Raw genomic sequence first — 25414 nt, forward strand, 5'->3', positions numbered from 1 at the left:
ATCAAGTTTGAACAGGACTAACTATAAGTCTCAGAATGAGTCCAATTAAAATGTCATTTTCCCTGCATAGGCAGGAGACTTCCTTATAAGAGATGTACAGCATTCCAGGGGAATTGATTGAAAGAAGAAATGACTAATGGTCCTTTCACATTTATAACATTTCTAAAATCTCTATTTTCGTTTTAGTATCACATCAGCAAATTGTCGATGTCGGCTGAGGTACAGGATTTTACAAATGAGTCCGAGGTTGACGAAGTGGAAGCTGCCCTTTCTAATTTGGAAGTGACCCTAGAAGGTGGAAAAGCAGACAGCACTTTGGTATGAACTTTCTTCTGTTAGCCCAGCATTGTGGTTTTGCTCCTACTGACTGACAGGTGGGGATGGATGCTTTAAAATTAGAAAGAAGAGAATATTTTATCTTATTTTGAAAAAAGTGGGGGGGGGGAATATGCTCTTCATGGGACAAGCTTAAACTTAGCAAGAACTGACTAGCTTTTCTCGAGTTAGTTCTACAAGGGACTATAAGATATTTTCATCACAACTAATGACAATACTTTTTGTATTGTCTTCCTTCCCGGGTGTAAGTTGGCATGGCGTGAGGAGAAGGCTGCTGAGAACTCCACTTCACTAACATGGAACATGGCATTGATCTCTTAAGTCTAGTAAGAACCACCCTGTGTGTGGCTTGGGGCAGCTGTGAGAATAGAGGAAATGATTTGCAGATCTAGTCTTCTTATCTGTTTACTTGGTTATGTATTTCCACTGGGCAAGATTGACAGAAATCAGGACCTTTCACTGGGGCATTTTCAAACATTCCTGAACCTTTTCGATTGCAGGAAATAAATAAAACAAAAACTTTCCAGGAAAACATAAAGAAATAAAACTCACATATGACCCCTTGCTTTTTAACCCTGAAACGTGGCTGAATGGCAGCTTTATAATTATAATCTCCACCCTCCATCCCCAGTTTGATTCATTCATGGAGTGGCACCTTTTGTTTAACTTCTTTAATCATGGGACTAATTTTCGTTTAATCACATTTAATCAGAAAGGTGGGGTCCATTGTAATTGGATCTAAATAGGAAGAATGAATAAGAGTGAGTGAACTGTATTCTTTCACATTCATTCACTCTGTGTTCTCTTATCGTTAAATGCTTTAACAGGAAAGTTGTGTCATGCAAGAGCAAATACCTAAAACAACTAAATGCCAAGGTTCTGTGGAGATGCAGGGCTCTGTCTCACACAGACCCCATGAAATTAGAGATCTTTTTTGTCTCCTTTCTGTGCTGAATAAATGCAAAAGGCAAGTGATCCTTCTTGGATTAAATGGAAAATTCCTTCCTCCCTCAGTCTGTGGCATTAAACAATAGGCTTCTCAGTTTGGAAACAGTCACCAACCTCATGAACCCAGTTCTTTTGTACAAAGAACCAGTTCTTTTGTACAAAAATCAGTGACTTAGATGTGTAGCCAATTGCTTTATCACAAAATTAGAAAATATTTTGCACATAAAAGTAGTCATTTCTGGCTGGCATTGTGGTTCAGTGGTAGCACCTCACCTAGCAAGCTTGAGGCCCTGAGTTCGATCCTCAGCACCACATAGAAACAAATAAAGGTATTGTGTTCAACTACAACTAAAAAGTAAATATTAAAAAAAAAAGTAGTCATTTCTAACTCAAATTTTCAACTTGAATAATGGATACAGAGAATGTTGGTCAAGTTTCTGAATCGTCTTTTTACATACAGAAAAGTGAAAAACATATCAATGTACAGGTTAACAAATGAGTGTCAAATTATCACCCAAGTCAACACCTGAATCAAGAAGTAGAAATTTACCAGCCCCTCAGGAGCCCCCAATTTATCATCCCACTCCCAACCTTCCCCTCCCCTTTAAAGGTAACTACTGGAAATTTGGCTACTGTGACTAAAGGATAGAGCTTTATCGTTTGATTTTATTTTTATTTTTGGCACCAGGCATTGAACATAGGGGCTTTTAACCCCTGAGCCACATCCTCAGCCTGTTTTATATTTTATTAGAGTCTTGATAAGTTTCTTAGAGCCTCAGTAAGTTGCTGAGGCTGGCTTTGAACTTGCGATCCTCCTGCTTTGGCCTCCCAAGCCACTGGGATTACAGGTGTTCACCACTGCACCTGGCTATCATTTTGTTTCATTTCAATTCATTCAAATTTAAAAATCTATCTGTGGCAAGGGCTACTATATTGGACAGTGCAGATGTAGAGGATCAGAACCACCTATGGAATTCCTGCTTGTGAAATGTGATCTATTTTCCCTAGGAGGACATTACTGACATCCCCAAGCTTGCAGACAATCTCAAATTGTTTAGGTAAGTAGCTTTTAAGGAGAAAAGGAATTCCCCATAACAAAGTCTTGCAGGTAGAGTTCAGAAGTGTAAATTGCACATCTGTTAGCCAAGTTCATCATTCAAAGGTAAGATTATAGACTTCGGTGTCACATAGTCGACCACGTGCACTAGCCAGGTGACTTGGGGTATTTTCATGCCTCTGAGTCTCAGTTTCGTGAGCTATAAGATGGGAATATAACTCCTGTTAGGTTCTTTGGGAGGATTCAATAAAATTTTGTAAATGAAGTATTTTAACATGGTTACCTGGCTTTTAGTACTTACTCACTAAACAGTGGTGTAAACATCACCAGCATCAGTAATAATGAACATACACACCAGGTTAGCATTTCTAGCAGGTTCCACCCAGTAGGCTCAGGACTCTGACACCGTTTGACACAGTACTGTGGCAGAACTTTGATCCTGCCCTTACAGAGAGAGTGGTTAACTTTGTTTATCTCCTCTCCCTTGTGAAAATGGTAGTTGAATTTTAAAAGGCCTGGGTGGTGGCTCAGTGGTGGAGTGCCCCTACCTTCAATGCCCAGTACCAGGGGGGTAAAAAAAAGGCAGAGAAAGTTAACATTTTGTTTTGTTTGTTTTGTTTTCATGGAAAGAAAAACGGCCACCTTTATGGATACCTAGGCATGTTAGGATGAAAGAAATAAGGCCTTTTGAAGGTCTATCAGTTACTTAAGTCACTCAATGGTTTGTTGACTTTTCTTAACAAACCAACACTTCACTGGGGGCAGCTGGCTTTAAAAGACATGCAAGTTACTTTTGATAATACATGATGCAAACAAAAACTTGGAAAGAAGAACCGTGAACCAGGCATAAACGAGTAACAAGAGTCCAAAGGTAACTGTAAGATCAGGCAAAGGCAGCGGCAATCAAAGGAGGCGGATTTTAAAAGGCGCTGAATGAGGCTTTATTGGGGATATCACTCCCAGGCGGAACTCGATCTGACAGACATAGTGCACAGGAGAAGGGTCTGAGGAGAAACCCCGTGGGAACTTGACCCGACTGGGATTTTATGGGGCTCACGACAGGAAGGGGTTGGGACAGGAAAGGGGATTTTTAGGGTCCCTTGTCCCGCTGGGGTTGGTCAGGGGAGCTGGCTGAACTCCAGGATTGGCCAGGGGTTCTGTTGATTGACAGGCGTTAGTTAGGAGATCCCGCTGATTGACAGGCGTTTCCCCCCCCCTCCCAATATTTGCCACTGGATTTCCACAGTTTGTTTGTTTAGGTTTTTTGGGTTTTGTTTTTTTAATGTAATTGTAGGTATGGCCTCAAACAATAAGGTTATTCATTTATTATCTGTCATCTAAATATTTGTAACCCTAACTGACTTATTGGTATAGTCAAGAGTGGCAAAGAAAAAATAATTATTTGAAGCCACAAATATACCTTGATATAATATTCATAACTGTTCTACAGTGAAACTGAAAGGCCATACTCTCTTTGTAGAATAAACCCAGCTCTTCATAACCAAATGATGACAGGACCCTTCCTGAAGGTGTTAATGGCGTTTGGTGTGACAGTTACACTCAATTCACAAAATTGCCATTGTACCTGACCCATGGGCACTTTGTCTACCAGAGGTCTCAAGACCCCGGATGTAATGTATAATACAATTCATGGGAGGAAAACATGAAGAAAGAAAGCAGAGGGGGAGTGGGAGATAAGGGGAGGGGAGGGGAGGGGATTGGGAGAATAGCTCTATTCCTAGGAAGAATGTGAACACTAGCAGGTCCTTCATCTCCCTGGGCTTCTTTCCTTTTCACAATGAGAGTATTGGACTAGTCCTTTTATTTATTTATTTATTTTCATTTGCAATAAAGCTCTTTCTTTTTTCAAAATAAAATCTACAGAACCCATCCACATGTGGGCTTCGGTTTCCAACAACATGACATCTGGTCTGATGCAATCCCCAATCCTGCTATCATGACATAGAAATAAAAGAATCGTAAATACAATATGGATCATAAAGAAACTGAGAAATGTCAGGTTTTCAGAAAATCAGGAGGGGACCTGGTTCTGCAAGTGAAGCCTCAGCCACGCAGGAGGATTTAAGGGCATGGATAGAGGTTCTCCTGGCTTGGGGCTGATACTTTATTTCCATGTAGGGATAGGAAATAAACGTTATGGCCTACATGAAGCAGGAAGCCTGGTGAAGCACCTGCCTAATAGTGCAGACTTGCAATGGCTGTTTTCTCTATTTAACGGGGAATAGAAAAATTACCATCAGCCCAAGAAAGCAGAAAGGAAGTTCATCCTTGCACTGAGTTCTGTGCGGGAAATGAAAAGTCTATCTTGAGAAATCAGAGCCAAGTCTTGTGACGCACACAGATGTAGGTAGGAATTGAAATGCCTTATACGATAAGGGAAAATTAAATAGAAACTGGTCTGGGACCACAAAATCTAGGAAGCCTTAGCAAATGCAGCTGTAAAAATATTCAGAGGGAAATATCCATAACCAGGCATGCACAGGGTTCTGTAGAAAACATTAATTACCTAAAAAATGAGGTCCTCCTGGACGCAGTGGCACATACCTGTTATCCCAGCAACTCTGGAGGCTGAGGCAAGAGGATTGAAAGTTCAAAGCCAGCCTTGGTAACTTATTGAGAACCGGCCTCAAACTAAAATTTTTTTAAAAAAGAAAGAAAGAACTGGGGGCCAGGCAGAGTGGCACATGCCTATAATTTCTGCGGCTCAGGAGGCTGAGGTAGAAGGATCACAAGTTCAAAGCCAGCCTCAGCAAAAAGCAAGGCAGCAACTCAGCGAGACCCTATCCCTAAATAAAATACAAAATAGGGCTGGGAATGTGGCTTGGTGGTGAAGTGCCCCTGAGTTCAATGCCCAGTACCAAAAAATAATAATAATAATAATAATACTAAAATAAAAGTTAAAGGCTGAGGCTGTAACTCCGTGGTAAAGTACTTGCCTCGCATGTGTGAGGCATTGGGTTCAATCCTCAGTACCACATAAAAATACATAAAGATACTGTGTGTTCATCTACAACTAAATAAATATTTTTAAAAATAATAAAACAAAAGTATTTTTTAAAGGAAGCACTAGGGATGTAGCTCAGTGGTACAGTACCCCTGGATTTAATCCCCAGTGCCAAAATATTTTCTAAAAATTAAAAATAAGCTCCCAATAAAAATGAGAATTTGGGGCTGGGGTTGTGGCTCAGTGGTAGAGTACTTGCCTCACACGTGTGAGGCATGGCTTCAATTATAAGCAGCACATATAAATAAATAAATAAAAGTCCATCAACAACTAAAAAAAATACTTTTAATAAAAATGATGACCATGGAGATAGTCAAAGAAGTTTAAGATCTTTTGATACTCTCAAAGATCAATTAAAATGAAAAAGAAGGATTTCATTCTTGATTTGTTGTTTTTCTGGGTTCCGGGGATTGAACCTGGGCCTCCAGAGTTCCAGGAAGTATGCTATACCACTGAGCTATATCCCCAGCCCTCTTTATTTTTGAGACAAGTCTCATTAAGTTGCTGAATCTGGCCTTGAACTTAGGATCCTTCTTCCTCAGCCTCCCAGGCCTGTACCACCATGCCCTGATGTACTTAATTCTAAAGAGAAATAATTAGATACCTAGGATTAAACTAAGACTTTGGGATCTTCATCTTTTGGTTATAAGCTGTGTTTTTAGATTTTATTTTGAAAATACCATCAGACACTGAGAATCTGAATATTAAACAAATAGTCTTTTGAGGTTTTTTTTTTCTGCAGAATTATATTAGCTACATCTCACAGCATGATAAATACTGTTTTAATATAGTAGTTTTTCTTAGTCCTGGTTGTGTTAATTCTGTAGAATGATCTTCACATTTGTTTCATATTTTTTATACACTATTCCCCTTTAGTACATTGAGGTTTTTGTTTGTTTGTTTGTTTTAAGATGAACATATTCTCCCTTAACTTTGTGCTAAGGCTAACACATTTAGCTAAGGGAAGACTAGTACTGACATATTAAAAGACTTGACCTGCTAATCATGGTAGACATGCCTATAATACCAGCAATTTGGGAGGCTGAGGCTGGAGGATCCCAAATTTGAAGCTGGCCTCTGCAACTTAGCAAGACCCTGTCTCAAAATAAAAAATAAAAAGGACTGCAATGTAGCTCAGTGGTTGAACACCCCTGGATTCAATCCCCTGGTACTACCAAAAAAAAAAAAAAAAAAAGCAAAGACTTTTCCAAAATTCTGCAGGAGAACATTAACATCAGGCTCTCTCTCTCTCTCTCTCTCTCTCTCTCTCTTAATACCAAGAACTGAACCCAGGGTCACTTTATCACTGAGCTATATCCCTAGTCCTTTTTATTTTTTTTATTTTCAGACAGGGCCTCAAACTTGCAATCCTCCTGCTTCAGCCTCCTGAGTTGCTGGAATTACAGGCAGGCACCACCACACCCAGCCTCCTGCTCCCATTTTTGAATACAGAAGTCTACTCCCAGCATGAGATACCTAGTCTAATCCCAAAGGCCGAGATTGTTCTGCTGAACCAGATGTAACTCTTACTTTCTTTTCTTTGCCTATCTATATACTCTTTTCTACCTCCAGCTCTCACTCATATTAACTATTCTGAATAACACAACCATCAGGCCTGCTGTTGGCAATCCTGTCCTTGTCTAGCCCAAGCCACAAACTTTTCTGGCCCTAACAGATGCCACTATAGAACATCTTTCTCCAAAATATGTTCTATTCTAATTTATTATGGATGACAGCATAATGCATTACAATTCATATTACACAGAGCACAATTTTATATATCTCTGGTTGTACATAAAGTAGAATCACACCATTCGTGTCTTCATACATGTACTTAGGGTAATGATGTCCATCTCATTCCACATCTTTCCTACCCCCATGCCCCCTCCCTTATCCACCCTCCCCTTTGCTCTATCTAGAGTTCGTCTAATCCTCCCATGCTTCCCCCACCAACCTCATTGTGAATCAGCCTCCTTATATCAGAGATAACATTCAGCATTTGGTTTTTTTGGGATTGGCTAACTTCACTTAGCATGATATTCTCCAACTCTATCCATTTACCTGAAAATGCCATGATTTTATTCTCTTTTATTGCTGAGTAATATTCCATTGTGTATATATACCAAATTATCTTTATCCATTCATCCACTGAAGGGCATCTAGGTTGGCTCCACAGTTTAGCTATTGTGAATTGTGCTGCTGTAAATATTGATGTAGCTGTGTCCCTGTAATATGCTGTGTTTAAGTCCTTTTGGGTATAGACCAAGGTGTGGGAGAGCTGGGTCAAATGGTAGTTCCATTCCCAGTTTGCCAAGGAATCTCCATATTACTTTCTATACAGAAATGAGCTCTAGACTTTGGGGATCTCCATGCTTTCCTGGGCATTTTCTGTTTGTTTCTCTTAAAGGTTAGGAGAAAACTGTGCAGAAAAAGTGGCTTACTTTTGTTATGTCTGTTAACATGAGGCTTGTACTGATGGTATCAACCCTTCTCTTCAGCTCCAGGAAGGATGCAGTGAATTCAGAGTCACATGGGACAAATTCAGAGTCAAAATGGGACAAATTACATCAAAGTAATTTGTCAAGTATTTCCCTTGTGCCTTATCTCAGGCACTGAGATAAGCACTTCATAATGCTGTGTGAATTTGAAATTGCCCTCATCACAGAGGGGCAGTACATGCAGCCCAGGCAGGTGGGATAGCTTTCTCAGGAACACAAGATAAGGCTGTAGCAGAGCCACAATGTGGATCCAAGAGGTCTAACTCCTGTGTTAACTTGTGCCTAGCAAAGCCACACCCTGTTACTAGCTTTTAGAAATGAGTTAGTGAGGGGCTGGAGCTGTAGTTCAGCGGTAGCACACTTGCCTGGCATGTGTGAGGCACTGGGTTCGATTCTCAGCACCACATATAAATAAATAAAAATAAGGATCTATCAACAATTTAAAAAAAAGAAATGAGTTAGTGAGCTGGGCATGCAGCTCAGTGGTAGAGCACATATTTAGCGAGAGAGAGAGAGAGAGAGAGAGAGAGAGAGAGAGAGAGAGAGAGAGAAAGCAATTTGCAAATTGTTATTAAAAAAAAAAAAAAGGATATGTTGCCCACAGGGTCTTGGAAGCACCTGCACTGTGTTTTGCAGCTCCGGATAGTGACTGAAATGTTGACTGTACTTTAACTTGCAGGCCAAAGAAGCTATTATTAAAAGCTTTCAAACAATATTGGTTCGTCTTTAAAGACACATCTATAACCTACTTTAAAAATGCGGAACTTGAACAAGGAGAACCCATAGAAAAACTCAATCTTAGAGGTAAGAGCATCCCTTCACTCACAGTGGTTTGCAGATAGAAGGCAAGATTCCCACAGAATGCTCACGGTGTACTTCTGGAGGGACCTCTGATGTCACCATATTCCATGTGGCAGCTCCTCTTCCTGATGGAACGTGAACATTGGGTGTGGTCTAGTCAACATGGATATTCATATTCTGCTGCCCCTTCTTTCCGACTGTGTCCAGAGTCTGTGAAGTGGTGACAGTTGGTATCCATGAGACACTGTAAGATCCTGAAAAGCTTTCTAAGTTTAAGAACAGTCTGGGCTGGGGCTGGGGCTCAGTGGTTGTTCATCTGCTTAAAATGGAGACAGCATTAGGCTCAAGCCCCAGCCCCACGTCAATGCTGGGTGTGTGGCACATGCCTATAATTCCAGCAACTCAGAAGGCTGAGGCAGGAGGATGTCAGGTTTGAGGCAGTGTTGACAACTTATGGAGACCTTGTTTCAATTTTTTTTAAAAAATAAAAAGAACTGTGGATGGAGCTCAGTGGTTAAGCACCCCTGGGTTCAGTGGCCAGAACCAAAAATAAATAAATAAATAGATTTTTTAAAGCCAAGAACAGTCATGTATGATTCAATGTCTTGTCAGTGCCCATTCTAATCTCTGAAACCATATATTAATTGAAATATTTAATTAACCAGTGCACTTACCTCTCATCATGGTAGCAATCAGAGAATTACCTCTGCTTTGATTTCTTTTCAAGTCCATATCCATAATTGTTCCTAAGAGTTAGGATAGCCATCATCATCCAGAAAAAAAAAGAATGAATTCAGCTTTTTTTAATTTAAGAAAATCATTTTTCTTTATCCATGCTAATTCTTCATAAGTTTTATTTTGTTCTCCTCTAATTAATGGCATCACTTGCTCCTCCATGTTCAGAAGAGAACCAGATGTGAGGGGCTCACATTGAAAGCCTTGGTTTCAGATGCCATGCCTGATATTGATGCAACAGATTCCTCACAACTGAGTTTTGTCCCTGTCTTTTGTATTCAGGCTGTGAAGTTGCGCCAGACGTGAATGTAGCAGGCAGAAAATTTGGAATCAAGTTACTAATCCCAGTTGCTGATGGTATGAACGAAGTGTATTTGAGATGTGACCACGTAAGTAAAGCTACAAAACTCTTACCTCACTTTACCTTTGTTAAGCCTGTGAACAAAACATGTTTCTTGACTTATCCTAAATTGAAAAGATTATTAAGTTGAAAATGCATTTAATCATACCTAATCTACAAATATTCTAGCTTAGCCTACCTTAAATGTGTTCAGAACGCTTAGATTAGCCTATAGTTGGCAATATCATCAAGCACAAAGCCTATGTTATAGTAAAAAGCTAAATATCATATATATTTTATTGAATATTGTGCTAAAAGTGAAAAACAGATTGTTGTATGGTATGCTTTCACACCATCCTAAAATGGAAAATTCTTAGTTGAATTATACTAGATCAGGGAACATCTATCAGATGTTTTTCTCAAATAAGAGCACAATTGAGTCAGTCAGCTATTGTTTTGTAACGAAAATCACATCATAACAAAATCTCAGTGACATTCAAAAATAAACATTTGTTTCTGGAAGATCTGCAAGTTGGCTAGGAATCTGATCTTCTAGGCTGGTATCAGTTGGTCAGATGTGTTTTAAGCCACAAGCCTGGCTAGGCTTATCTCCTTACCAGGGGTTGAGCTGATATATGTATATTTTTTTATTCTGAGTCCCAGGCTGCCTGAAGGAAGCTCTTCTCATAGTGATGGGAAAAGTGCAAGAGGGCACCTGACAACATGGGTGGCCTCCTAAAGCTTGGACTTGAAATTGACTTACTGTAACTCCCACCCACATTCTATCAACCAAAGCAAATCACATGAGTGTGGGTGGAGGTCAAGGGATAGAAATATATTCAGTTTCAGGTGGGATGCACTATGCAGTTAGATGGCAAAGGGTATGGATACCAGGAGGTTGGAACTTGAGGCCAGTATCTCAATATACCACACCTACTATTGCTCTGAAGAATTCTGTTTAACTATACCTTTCAGCTGCTGGGGACCACACCTGTTCTCTCTCAAAGTGAAAAATGAGCTCAGACATTAAGGGACATTAGAAAAACTACCACTAACTGATTCAGATCCCATCCATGGCTCTGATTGCTATCTTGTGATTAGAATCTTTACTAAGGTTAGGCCAGGGACAAATAATGCAGGGAATGATTTTTCTTTTCATCGTTTTCTTTCTTCATAGAGATGAGACATAATATGAAAATAGCAATATGGGACTGGGCTTGGGGCTCAGTGGTAGAGCATTTGCCTATCACATGTGAGACACTGGGTTTGATTCTCAGCACCACATAAAAATAAATAAAGGTCCAACAACAACTAATAAAATATTTTTTAAAAAGGAGGAGGAGGAGAATAAAGAAAATAACAAGGCTCTCAGGGGAGGAGGAGGAGGAGGAGGAGGAAGAGGAGGAGGAGGAGGAGGAGGAGGAGGAGGAGAGGAGGAGGAAGAGGAAAATAGCAAGGCTCTCTGGTAGTTTGGACTTTCACCTGCCTGTGTGAAATTCAAGTTCCTGTCCTCTAGCCCCTTAGCATCTAGACAGTCAACACAGCTATTGCTGGGTGCTTTAGACGGTTAACAGCCACTCAGAAAGTGCCAATTCACATCTCTCCTTGTGCGGAGAGTGTTGGTTTGGGGTTATGGAGCCGAAGTTCTGTGTTTATAACAAGGTTGACTTTGGACTGGACTTGAACTTGTTTCTCAGCTCTCTGGCTTTATTGCAGGAGAATCAATATGCCCAATGGATGGCTGCCTGCATCTTGGCATCAAAGGGCAAAACCATGGCAGACAGCTCCTACCAGCCAGAGGTCCTCAACATCCTTTCGTTTCTGAGGATGAAAAACCGGAAGTCCTCAATTCAGTTGACTTCCAGTCTCGAAAGCATGGACATGAACCCAGAATGTTTTGTGTCACCTCGGTGTGCAAAAAAACACAAATCTAAGCAGGTACTGCTCATCTTGACTGGACATTCATTTGCATAAACTCTTTATGTTCTGAAGTAAAAAGAATTCTATCTGATTAGGGTCATTATCAGGAAAAAATAGGTTGATGGGGAAATTTGACTGTGTACTGGGTATTAGTTAGAAGCTGCTATGAAATTACTGTTACTTTTTTTTTTTTTTTTTTTTTGGTACCAGGGATTGAAGCCAGAGGCACTTAACCACTGAGCCACATCTCCAGTCCTTTTTTAAATATATATTTTAAAGACAGGGTCTCTCTGAGTTTCTTAGGACCTTACTAAGTTGCTGAGGCTGGCTTTGAACTCGTGATCCTCATGCCTCAGCCCTAAGCTTCTGGGACTACACAGGTGTACACTACCACACTCAGCTAAATTACTGTTAATTTTATTAATAGGTTGATAGTTCCAGATTGAACTTAATTAGCAATAAAATGATTTAGTCCCTACAAATTGAAAATTAAAATTATGTTTCCAATAAGAGTAGATTAAAAGTTGGGCAGATGAGATGAGAGAAAGGGGAAATAAAGTTGACCAAATTATGCTGCGTGCATGTATGAATATATCACAGCGCATTCCAATTTTACATATAACTATAGTGCATCAATTAAAAAATAAACAAACAAATAGAAGGAAGGCCAGTAAAGTAGAGGAAGGGGCTCAAGGGGAGGGAGGAGGGAACAGAAGAGGATAGTGCTGGGGGTCGAAAATGGAGAAAACTATGTTGCATGCGTTTATGAAGATGTCCAAATGAACCCCACTATTATGTGTAACGACAATGCACTAGAAATGAAATAATTAAAAAATTGGACAGATGAGCTTATTGTCCATGGACACAGTGGAGACCCCAGAGAAGGGATGTAAAATTCTCCACCTGCATGAAAATTAGAAGCTTATTGGTTGGCTGATCTTAGTCCTCCTTCTCCCTAGTGATTTTTATATTTTCTAAGAAAAAGAAGGAGAAAGAGAGAGAAAGTGTGTGTGTGAGTGAATGAGACTGAACAGTCTCCGTGGATCTGCAGTTGGGCCTGGCATTTATTGTTGTCACTGGGAATCTGGAGGGGATGCTGACAGGCAGATGGGAATGCAGCAGAAGCTTGATGTCTCCTCTTTCTTCATAGCTGGCTGCGCGGATCATGGAAGCCCATCAGAACGTGGCCACGATGCCCCTGGTTGAAGCCAAGCTGCGGTTCATCCAGGCATGGCAGTCCCTACCTGAGTTCGGCCTCACCTACTACCTTGTCAGGTGATCACAGCGTTCACGTGCCTCTCTCCCTTTCCCTCCAGTGTTAGGTGGTGTTCTGGAAGCCCAGTGTATTCGCACTGAGAATGCGGAACTCTTATTTTAGAATGTTACCCTTTTACAGATGGCCCACATGTTTTCAAATGCTCATAAAAATCATCCGTGAACCAGAACCACCCACCACCCAAACTCAGCAAAATGTGGAAAAGGAAATGTTAAAACATTAAAAAGAGATGTTCCTTCTCTTTGGAGAATAACTACCTTTGTAAAACCAGAAGGAGAGAGACAGCTATTGATTTTATGAAATCTGGGATTCCTTTCTTGTCCGTCTCCTCACACCGTGTCTCATGTGTGGCTTTGCACAGTTTTCCAGTTTCCATACAGAGGCCCCTAAAAATCCTGTGTCTTAGGTTCACCCAGCCTTATCAAGTAGCAACCTTGTTCCTGCATCTGAAGTCCTGTAGGTGGTCCATCCATTGCCCTCGTGTATCTGACTAATGAGAACACTGGGCTATAGGGAAAAAGCTTAAGGGACTCGTCCAAGTTCATCTCCTAGGCAGGGGCAGGCCTTGGCCAAGAATCCAGTATCCTCATTGGTAATCTCCAGTGAGCATGATGGTTCTGCCTCACCATATAATAAATTATTTCCCAAAATGCATCCACAAGCATGCTTGGCAAATCAAATTTGATTTTTTTCATTTAATAAGAAAGGCTGGTGTTTAAGCAAAATTTGCATTTAATCCTGCAGGATAGTGTCACTTTCTCATTTTATAACTTGGGAATTGGAAGATTGGTTTGTATTTTTAAAGCATTGACTTATATGAAAATGTTTTTATTATTTCTTGGCTCTCTCCAAAGACCGTGTTTCTCCCATATCTGCTAGCAGGGAAGTTTACTCAAACATTTTTGTTCCCTGAAATACTTCCTTTAACTTCTATCCCTGATATTTGTCCCCCCCAAAAAAGCTACTCTTTCTTCTTTATTTACCTCAGCAAAAGAGCAAGGGAGGACAGAGTCGTACAGGACACCAATGTATATGCATGCATGTGTGTTAATACACACACACACACACACACACACACACCTCATCTATAATTCTATTTTATTTTTCTTCATTGGGGATTGAACCCAGGGGTTCTCTATTATTGAATTACATCTCGTGCCCTTTTCATTTTTTATTTTGAGACAGGGTCTCAATAAGTTGCTTAGGAACTTGCTGAGACTGGCCTTGACTTTCGATCCTCCTGCCTCAGCCTCCTGAATCGCTGGGATCATAGGCGTGCACTACTGCTCCTGTCCCCTCACCTATAATTCTACGAGTCAGCCCCACATAATGGAGAGAACATGGACACTTGAGACAAACACATCCAACTTCCAGTCCCACCTTTGCCCCTGCTAGCTCTGGGACCTCGGGCATTTCACTGATGCACTTGCTCGGTGGACATCCTGAACATGCATTGTTGAGAGAATCCCGTGAAACAGCCGGATAAATTGTGAAGTGCAGAGGGGCCCTGAACAATCTTCCAATGACCATTGCTCCTTTACACTGTTTCCGCCTTCACTTCCCTCCACCTGTAATGTCACCTTCAGCATCTGTTTATGGAGGTGAGGCTTTGAGGCAGCAGTCCCAGGCTGAGTAAAGATCTGCCTTTTCCCAGATCTGCAAGGACTAGAGCAGACCTCCCGGTGTAGGGTGGCAGGTGGCTGTAGGAATCTCCCCATGCCAAGAAACCTGGGCCAGTGCTTCACAACTCCCTGGAGGCTGTAGAGCAACTCAAGGAAGAAAGAAGCAGGTGAAGCAAGAAGTGGGTCAATGCCAGGCAGGGTGGCGTGCATCTGTAATCCCAGCAGCTTGGGAGGCTGAGGTAGAGGATCGCAAGTGCAAGGCCAGCCTCAGCAACTTAGCGAGTTGTCTCAAGATAAAAAGTAAAAAGGTCTGTGGATGGATGTAGCTCAGTGGTAGGGTGCTCCTGGATTCTCACACACACCACAAAGAACAAGGGGGGGGGTGGTTATCGTGATATTAAGTATTAAGGTAGCAGAGTAAACAACATAAGGTGTGGGAATGATTCTAGAAAAGTAAACATTAAGAGCAACATGAAGACATTTAAAAAAAAAAAAAAAGATGTGACAAGCTGTATGTGGTGACATGCAGGTGTCATTCCAGCTACTCGGGAGGCTAAGGAAGGAGGATTGCAAGTTCAAAGCCAAAATAAGCAACATAGTGAGACCCTGTCTCAAAACAAAAGTGGCAGGGAGTGTGGAAAGTGGCTTATTGAACTAGGATTTTTTTTCCTCATCTTACCATGTCCCGAACTCCTGATCTTTCCCTCTAAAACCTGCCCCCTCCTTTGCATTACTCTGCATTTCAGCCTATGGCAGACCTTCCCTAGAGAGGCACAGGCCAGGTCCCTTGGAGTCATTCTGACTCACTGTCTCTTTTGCACTGACATCCTGTCTACTGCAAATCCCCCTGGCCCGGCTTTTAAAACAAACACACTGTTGTGTCACTGGGGACCAGGTCCAGAGTGATCCTACCTGGTCTCCCCACCTACCCTTGTCCCTCAAGTTCTCAACTTAGCATCCCTACTGATCCTTTTAAAATCTGTGTCAAGCTTACACTTGACCAGCAGCTTAGGAGGCTGAGGCAGGAGAATCTTGAGTTCAAAGCCAGCCTCAGCAATTTATAGAGGCCCTACTAAGCAATTCAGTGAGACCCTGTCTCTTAAAAAAAAAAAAAAAATTAAAAAGGGGCTAAGGATGTGGCTCAATGGTTAAGCACTCCTGAGTTCAATCCCCAGTACCAAATAAACAAATAAATAAAATCTAGGTCAGACTATGTATTTTAGTCAGGTTTTTCACCATAGTGACCAAAAGACCTGACAAGAACAATTTTAGAAGGGGAAAAGTTTATTTAGGGGCTCTCAGTTTCAAAGGGCCGACTCCAGTACTCTGGGCCAGAGGCAAGGCAGTGCCGTGGTGGAAAGATGTGGCAGAGGAAAACAGCTCAGAACAGGTCAAACAGGAAACACAGAGCCCTGCTCACCAGGTACAAAATACAAACCCCTAAGGCATATCCATAGAGACAGGCCTCCTGCAGCCACACCCGACCTGTCCACACTTTCTCACTCAGTTAATCCATTCATGTGATTCACTGATTAGCTGAAGGCTCTCCTAACCCAATCATTTCGCCTCTACCCTTGTCTCACACGTGGGCTTCTGGGGGACAGCTCCTATGGAAACCATAACATTATGTCAAGTCTCTGCTCCAAACCACCTCACAGCTTCTGTTGCACTCAGAACAAACACACCAAATCCTGAAAATGGCCTGCAAGACCTTCGCTCTCTGACCTCCCATTTCCTCTCCCCCTCCTTCACTGTGCCAATCTCACGGGCCTCCTGCCAGGTTCTTGAGCATGAAAAAAGAATTTTTTTTAAAGTGCTTGGGCCCTCTGCTTGGAAAACTCTTTCCCCAGATATCCACGTGGATCACTCCCTCGGGGGCATCAGCTGTTCAATCCAATGTCATCTTCTCACCAAGACCTTCCCTGACCTTCTGTTTAAAATTATAACAACCGTGGGCTGGGGTTGTGGCTCAGCTGTAGAGTGCTCTCCTAACATGTGCGAGGCCCTGGGTTGGATCTCAGCACCACATAAAAAAATAAATAAATGATAACAACCTCATTCCCAGTAATCCCCGTCTGTATTCCATTTTCTTTCAAGATCTTATCTGGCATGTGTATATTTTATATACTCATGATTCTCATTCCCCACTATTCAGGAATATTCTCTCAGTGTAGTTTGCTTTCCAGAGCCTAGAAGGGTACCCAGAACACATACTTGGTGCTAACTTTGTATAAAATGATTCGACTCCCTCTTATTTTACTTTCCTCTGACATCAGTGTCACTTTTTAGTTATCTTCAGGATGGCTTTTATTATCTCCATCTTCCTAGTCCCCATTCCTTCCTATAAAAACATCATCCTGGGGCTGGGATTGTGGCTTAGTGGTTGAGTGCTTGCCTACCATGCATGAGGCACTGGGTTCGAGCCTCAGCACCACATAAATGGTCTCCACCATTTAGTTTTCGTGTCCACCTAAAACTAAAAAATAAATATTTAAAAAAGAAATCCTCCTCCTGAGCAAATCTCTCATTGCCCTTTCTTAAATCATTTAAAAATTATCATTCAGTCTTTAAGAAGTTGTATGTTGAATGACTAGTTGCTTTTATTAATTTATTTTTTTTTTTTCAGATTTAAAGGAAGCAAGAAAGATGACATTCTGGGAGTTTCCTATAATAGGTTGATTAGAATTGATGCAACCACCGGGATCCCTATTACGACATGGAGATTTACCAACATAAAACAGTGGAATGTCAACTGGGAAATCCGGCAGGTACAGTAAAGTTCCGGTGTTCAGTGTAAATGTGTGTTCCCTCAGAATCGCAAATTATTCAGATTTTTAAAAGGTGTTCTTCTATTTAGAACCAAGAAATCACAGGTATGTGGTAATTGTCTGTTAAAATAACCATACGTGGACTGGGGATATAACTCAGTTGGTAGAGTGCTTGCCTTGTATGCACAAGGCCCTGGGTTCAATCCCCAGCACCACAAAAAAATAAAATAAAATAACCACATGCAATTCTTGGCAGTTTCCCAACAAGTACAGGCCACATTTCTTAAATTACACTGCAAGATGGTTTAGTGTCTATGCAGACTTCCAACAGATAGATCTAAAACTGCAGAGCAGCTGGGTTAATTTCCATGGACTCAGCATAAGGGTTATATAAGATTTAGGCTAATCATTACCTAGCAGAAGCTACTTGAGACAGAAACACGATGCAAAATAAATCCAAAGAAGGCCTTGTCTCACTGGTTGCCAGGAGATGTAAATGGATTTGGATCCATACACTCAGTCGCCGTCTCTGAGAGCATAGCAGACCCACAGGGGAAAAACCCACTAGAGGAGCAAAAGAAATACAGAATGACTGAGAAAATATTAGCCTCTGCAATGGACCCTCAAACCCTCTGCCTGAATTATAACTTCTCATCAACTCCCATCCCAGGAACCACCTTCAGACCAAGCCTACATCATGGAAAAATTCTAGATGAAATTACAGGCACCTTAGTGTCCTGCTGATGTAGAACCATCTGATGTTGCTGACATAGTGTCTGTCTCCCTCTTTCCTTCAGTATGGTCACTTGTCCAGCAGAAAATCATCATTATAGAGGAATAATAAAATACCCATTTTTTTTTATTAAGACCTCTAGATTATTCTCAGCAGTACTAGCAACCACCTGGGCATGCACGTGTAGAAGGAAGCCCAAGATAAGGAGACCTCTAAAATCTTCAATGCACTTAAGATCTCCTTGTGGAGAGGAAGGGTGTTAGCATACCGGTCTCCAGACCACCCAAAACCAATTATATCCATCTTTCTCGGAATGGGGCTGGGAATCACCATTTTGAAAGTTCCATGCATGATTCCAGTGGGAATTCTGTGGGAATAAAAACCAGTGAAGTCTCCAAGTCTTCTAGTGCTTGAAGTTTATGACTTTCAGCTGGGAAGAGCTAGGGGGCAGTAGCTATAGGAGATTCAAGCAGGCCTTCTATTTTCCACTGAAGAGTTTGCAAAACATCCTGCCCTCTACACAAGAGTGCTTGGGAAGTTCTTATATCTAAATGTGCAGATACCTAAGAGGGAAAATATGCCTGTGCTGGGAGATGTTTAACCCGGTGTAAATCAGTTGACACCACAAGGGGGCGCACAGAGCAAAGACATGTCAGTGTTAAGTGGAAGCGGTGGCTTTCTGTGCTCTTTTAGGGGAACATGCATCTGTCAGTCACTTCAGTATCCACCTCAGTGGTCCTCCACTCCAGGGCCCACCTCCAGTAAAGCCGCTTCTTTCTCACCCATCCTTGTCAGAATTTAAGTTTCTCCACGCCTCCCTCTTCCAGGTGATGATCGAGTTTGACCAAAACTTCCAGGTTGCATTTATGTGCCTGAGTGCGGATTGCAAGATTGTGCATGAGTACATCGGTGGCTACATTTTCTTGTCCACTCGCTCCAAGGACCAGAATGAAACGCTCGATGAAGACCTCTTTCACAAGTTGACAGGTGGTCAGGACTGAAGTGAAGCAGACCCTGCTGGGCCTACACAGACAGGTCCGGTCCTTCCTGCACCAGTGGGATCTGTGGCTTGTCCAGAGTGTAGATTCGAGGCTAACAGACAACATACCTTCACCGTCAAACACCCAGATCCTCGCCTCAATTTCAACATGCTGCCAGCATGTCTCTTTCCTTATGGTACCCTCTGCTACCAGCTGTAGAAGGGCCTTTCCTATTTCATGGGTGGGTGAGGGACAAGGTGCTACTCTTAGACTACTCTGGGGCCCAGCCAGCATGTGGCTATGGTTCCGTAACTTACACACATGCCATGTGATAACTCCACGTTGGCTTTATGTTTATCTGCTTCTTTGCTAAGTCAGCAAAAAGGGTAAAAATCATGTGTAATAGGATTCCTATTCCATAGACTCAGGTATGAAAGGAAATTTCCTTAATGAAATTAATTTTAACTTGCATCTTGTCAAAATGGCCTAGGGAACACACACACACACACACACACACACACACACACACACACACACATTTTCCTTGGAGGTCAAAAAGTCGAGGGAGGAGGGGCAGAATTACCTAGTGGTACTGGTTGACAATTGGGGCTCAGAGCAATAGCCCTCAGTGTCATCCATCCACAGTGACATCTGCCAAAATAACCCACTGACCCATCTGATATTAATCTTGGTCAAAAATCCCATTTCATTCCTAGAGGTCCCTTAGATACATTAAAGTCCTTCTTGAAGACATGAATGACAGAAGGAGCTTGATGTCGCAGCTCTTTTTACTGTGGATTAGGCTTAGGAAGAACCATGAGTTCTGTTCATAAAAACCGAGTCCTGACAGCGAGATCCCAATGGGACTTCATCCCAGATGGTCAGAAAGAGAAGGACAGACTTGTTCTCAAAGACCACCAAGTTCAAGGTGTGGATGAATGGCGAGCCTCGGAGCTGTTTGGCTGGACTGGACGGAAGGGAAGGGCTGTTCTTCCCGTTCCTCAGCGAGCTCCTGGATTTTGTGTCTGTGTTTATAGGATTTCTGGCCTTTTCCCTAAAGGCCTTTAGATTGGGTCAATCACCAGCCTACAATAGACTCCCTTTTTTCCTCTCTCTGCTTTGCAGTGTGACCTCCCTGCCTTGAGACTTGACCATGAGCCAATTAATAGCTGCCTGCCTGAATTTGTATCTTCTGTTTTGGTTTATTAAAGGTGGGTGGATTCTGAGAAAGTGAAAAAGAAGACCACAGGTAAAGGGCAATATCAGAGACTGTTTTATTCTGTTTTTTATAAAATGTTCTCCCACTACACAAAGAACGTGAGTTGGAAGAATAAGACAACTGTTCAGGTTCCATCTTGCTGTTCTTTTGGGATGCACCCTCAGGGGTCCTGGCCAGAGCCCAGATGCCCACGAGCTTCAGCTGTTGCTCTATTTTCCAACAAAGTCATCTGAGAAGGGAGAGCTCAGCAATTCTGGGAGCCACACAGAGATGGCCTTGGCCAGGGACACCGTGGCCCTGAGCCAGAAGCTGCCTTCCTGAAATTCCTGTTGGCCTCTCCCTGGAGGTGTAGGCACATAAAACCTCCCAGGCACCGGCTGAATATCTGAAGACTAGCTTAAAGCCCAGAAGTGCTCTGTGACCACGATTAATGACTTACTTTGGAATGCTTTATGTGGAAATGAATGCAAGGTGTCCTGTGTTGAACTTGATGTCCGCCCTTTGATGTCCTGGCTCTGTTGTTTGAGAAATGAGACAGGTCTGAGATTAGGGTGGACCTTACATTAAAATATCGTTCCTTGATTTCACTTTACCTGTTTGCTGTCAAGGAAAGCTCAGCCACATTATCAAAACTTTAGTACAGTCTTCTTCCTTAGCATACCATAGTTGGCTGTTCTCGCCATGAAAACACTCAAAGGAATTGACTGGGTTTGACACACTTTCTGTTACAGTTTGGAGGGACGCATTTCTTCTGTATTACACAGCAGCATTCCGAAGGAACAGACAAGTGTAACAAGAAACACTTAAATGATGTTGTTCCGATGAGCAAACTAAGGACTGATTTTATTGTTTTGTTTTTAATATTGGGTCCAAAAGGTCATCTGATGCCGGGTGCAGTGGCACAGGCCTATAATCCCAGTGGTTTGGGAGACTGAGACAAGAGAATCGCAAATTCAAAGCCAGTCTCAGCAACTGCAAGGCCCTAAGCAACTCAGTGAGACCCCATCTCTAAATAAAATACAAAATAGGGCTGGGGATGTGGCTCAGTGGTCGAGTGCCCCTGAGTTCAATCCCTGGTATCAAAAAAAAAAAAAAAAAAAGTCATCTGTCTTTCAATACCATTTGCTATGATACTACCCTAAATGCGGGTTATTTTTTTATTATTTTGTATGACTTTTTAAAGTAAATGTTTGCATTGATTTGAATATAGTCCAGTTATGTCCAATCTAGTTAGTGTCTTTTAGAAGGTGAATGTTTTCTTTGTTATGAAAGAGGAATGCAACTTTCAGGGCCAACCTGCGCCTCTCCTCACCATTCCTGATTCCAGCTCATTCTCCCGGGGGTGTGGGGGGCAGACCATCACATGGGGCCTCAAAAGTCCATTTGAAACCCGCTGTGTAACTGCTGCCCTCCATTCTTTTCTCACTGACTCGACCACCAGATTTCCTGGTTTTTCTCCTGCCTTACCGTGGGCTCTCTTGTCTCTCTGTCCCTCTCTAGGTCTGCCTCTTTAAAAATAAATAAATAAATAAATAATCTCCAGAAAGCAAAGAAATAAATACCCAGGAGGAGAAAGGAAGAGCCAAAGGTCTCCAATTCTGCTGTGGAATATTGAGGGTACTTCTTCCTCTTAGGAATAGGAGGTTGCTAATGGGTAAATAGTCTGCACCTCTTTGTGCAGTTCTCACATTGGCCCAAAGAGGGTAAGAACAGCTCAGTTTTCTCATTTACAAAGGAGAATCCAGTCTCAGAAGGTGACGAAACTTGCCCAGGGTCACACAGCCAATGAACAATGGAACCAGGATCCAAAGCCAGATTGTGTCTTATCCCAGCAAACCCTCCCCTTCCCCCTTCAGCCCTGCTCAGCCTTGAAACACTCCCTTCCTATCTCTCCATCCCCAGTTCAGGGGCTCAGTGTTCCCACCTCAGGGTCACAATGGTGGAAAAAAGCCAGGGTACAGGGAAAGCAGCTGGCCACGGTTAATTGGGGGAGGTGGAGGCAGACCAGAAAGGTCTGATAGGCAGAGAAATGGGGTACGGAGAGAGTACTTTTTTTTTTTTTTTTTTTTTTGATTCCGGGCAAGTTTCATGTTCAGTCCCAAGGCCCAAAAAGTAAAGAAAGGAAGAGTCTTTTTTCATTGGAAAAGTCATCTTTAAATCAGAGGCACTAGAGGTCAAAGCATTGTGTTTTCTGAAATTATGTAAAGATTGTTTTTAATTCACTAGAAAGATTTCCTTTTCACTTTTATATTCGATATTTCTGTATTCATTTTCATTGTTTTTCCCACATAAATGTGACTTTTCTGACTCCTCCCCTCCCGCTGTCACCCCAGAATCTCTCGGTGGGCAGAGAGATGGGGAAGCGTCCTTCTTTGCTATTTTGTCCCTCTTCCCCCTATTGATGCCTGTCTCCAAGTGGATGGAACCGTAGATGGAATATCTGGAGGTCAGCGCTGGGCTGTCATTTGTGTTAGGGTTTCTCTCCCTCTTTGGATTTGACACTGAAGCCATGTGGAAATATTGAGTGCCATGTGAAGGGGGAGGGGGGCTGGGTGTGGTGGCGGTAGCCTGTAATCCCAGAAGCTCGGGAGGCTGAGACAGGAGGATCGTGACTTCAAAGCCAGCTTCAGCAAAAGCGAGGCACCATGCAACTCAGTGAGACCCTGTCTCTAAATAAAACACAAAATAGGGCTGGCGATGTGGCTCAGTGGTCAAGTGCCCTGAGTTCAATCTCTGGTACCAAAAAAAAAAAAATGGGGGGTGAGGGATGGGGTGAGGATGGGGGGGAGGGAAATCATGGCTCCAGTTCTCTGTTCTCACAAATGCTCGTGATGGCCTTGCTGTCCCTGAGATGGGAAGTTCTCAGACTTCATTTGTGAGAATACTTTCTTGCTAACTGAAGGGTAGAACCCTCACAATTATGCCAAAACTGAGCCCAGAGTTCCAGGGAACCCAATTTGGAGGCCCCCAAAATACTTTCAGGAATGTCCTGACATTGGCCCAAACTTGGAATGTTAAATTGAAACTCCAGTGCAGTGGTTTGAATATGTAGGTTTGTCCCCACCAAAATTCATGTCAAGATTTATTGGTCATGCACACCTGCAATCCCAGCTCAGGAGGCTGAGGCAGGAGGATTGGAAGTTCAAAGCCAGCCTTGGCATCTTAACAAAGTCCTAAGGAACTTAGTGAGACCCTATCTCAAAATAAAAAGTAAAAAGGGCTGGGGATGTGGCTCAGTGGTTAAGCACCCCTGGGTTCAATCTCCAGTACCAAAAAATGAAAAATAAAAAGTTGTTGGCCAAAATAGTGGAAGTGAGGCATGTATGGCCTTTAAAAGGTGTTTAGAAGAATTAATGTAGTTCCTATAAGAGTTGGTTATTGGATAGGAAGGGCAGCAGAATAGAATACACAATATGATTGATGTATGTACATTCCATGTATGTATTATATATCAAAATGCATTCTACTGTCATGTATGACTAAAAAAATAAAGAAATAATTAAAAAAAAGAGTTAGTTATTGTGAGAGTGGGTTGTTAGCACGGGATCCCCCTTTTGTCCTCTCCTCTCTTTGCATGTACGCACTTGCCCTTGGTTTTCCTGCCATGCATGAAACAGCACAAGGTCTTCACCAAAGGCCTGGTAAATGTTGGCACCATATTCTTGGACTTCAAGAAATTTTAGCCTCTTTTCTTTTACCCTCTCTTTTTTACCTCTTTTCTTTATAGATGACCCTGTCTCAGGTAAATTGTTATAACAACAGAAGATGGAGGAAGGCACTTAGTTAGCTAAGAAGGGGCTGTCTAGACAAAAAAAAAAGAGAGAGAGAGAGGAGGGAAGGGCCGGAAGGAGGGACAGACAAACACATGAACAGAATGGGAAACAAAGGTCTCTCTGTACACTCACTAATGCTCCGGATTAACAAATGTGGGAAAGAATACAAAGATTCTTCTAACTAAACACATTTGCCTGTTCCTCTGACTCACTGGGTGACCTTGGAAAGACTCAGAATTCCCCTGCATGCCACAGCTCCTTCAGCTGGTATCAAGGGAGAGTCCTGAGGCCACTCCTCAGCCATCCCACTGAGGGACACTGTGGGAACACAGCAGATACTGTTTCTGTTTCTCACTCCTGGAAGTTAGGAGGTGAGGTCTTTGGCTGCAGCCAGAGGTCCCTGGCATGCAAAACCGGGCCCCAGGGAGGAGGTGGAGCCCTCTGTGAGGAGAGCAGAGAGGCCTCTGGGGAGGGGAGGGTTCAAACCCCAAGCCTGTGTCCTCTGATTCAAGAGCGATGTCATCATAAACGGTCTTGGTGGCCCTAAACAAGGCCTGCCACAGGGAAGCAAATGAGGTTCAACGATGTGATGTGTTGGCAGCCCAGGACCTGGTTGGGGCCCAGCACCTGGCTGGCCAAAGAAACCCCACTGTGCCACCATGAAGAGAGCAAGGACACTCTTCCGGGAAGCGCCACATTATAATGATAGGGTATTCTGGGAACAGGGAAGACCTGACTGGAGACAGAGGTCTGTTCAGGTGCCTACGAAGGGGCCCTGGATCTCTGAGCTTCCACTGAACCGTCTGAAATGTTCCTAAAGAACTGAGATTGGGGGACTGGGGTTGTGGCTCAGAGGTAGAGCACTCCCCTACCATGGGTGAGGCACTGGGTTCGATCCTCAGCACCACATAAAAATAAAATAAAGATATTGTGTCCACCTATAACCAAAAAATAATTAAAAAAAAAAAAAAAAGAACTGAGATTGGCAGCCGGGCTGGCCCAAATGACCCTGTGTTATCTAAAATAAAAAAGTTTGCAGAATCGATGTTTCTTTTCCAGACGTGACATACCTCCAACTTCAACCTAGAAACATCCTCACTGCTGTTGAGGGTCACGGGTCAAGTGTGAAACCCACACGAACTGCAGCTTAAGGACTTGCTACTCAAATTACGGTCCTAGGGCCAGCAGACTTTGTCAGAATGGAGCAGGCCCAGGATCAGGATGGTGCAAGCAAGGCACTCAGGGGACCTTCAAAGAGGCCCTCACTGTCAGGGTTGTGCTAGTGCCAACAGGAATCTGTCCTCTGGGTCAGGCCACCTAGTTATATAACTTACATTTCCTGGTAAATTGACAGGCTGGCCCAGCAGGCAAACATACCCCAGG

The 25414-nt window shown here is 42.6% G+C and overlaps 1 protein-coding gene across 1 annotated transcript in view; it reads left to right on the plus strand.

The window, feature by feature from the left end:
• Nucleotides 1-19060, plus strand: part of Fermt1 (FERM domain containing kindlin 1) — a 31290-nt gene extending 12230 nt beyond the window's left edge. Inside the window, exons 7-14 of the mRNA XM_026385827.2 lie at nt 187-318; nt 2293-2342; nt 8544-8668; nt 9683-9789; nt 11457-11678; nt 12811-12935; nt 17185-17326; nt 18887-19060. Of these exons, the coding sequence (XP_026241612.2) occupies nt 187-318; nt 2293-2342; nt 8544-8668; nt 9683-9789; nt 11457-11678; nt 12811-12935; nt 17185-17326; nt 18887-19060 (1077 nt within the window). The remainder of the gene's footprint in view (nt 1-186; nt 319-2292; nt 2343-8543; nt 8669-9682; nt 9790-11456; nt 11679-12810; nt 12936-17184; nt 17327-18886) is intronic.
• The last annotated feature ends 6354 nt before the right edge of the window (nt 19061-25414 follow it).

This window comes from Urocitellus parryii, chromosome 6, assembly GCF_045843805.1.
Source record: "Urocitellus parryii isolate mUroPar1 chromosome 6, mUroPar1.hap1, whole genome shotgun sequence".
In the NCBI taxonomy this organism is placed as follows: Eukaryota; Metazoa; Chordata; class Mammalia; order Rodentia; family Sciuridae; genus Urocitellus; species Urocitellus parryii.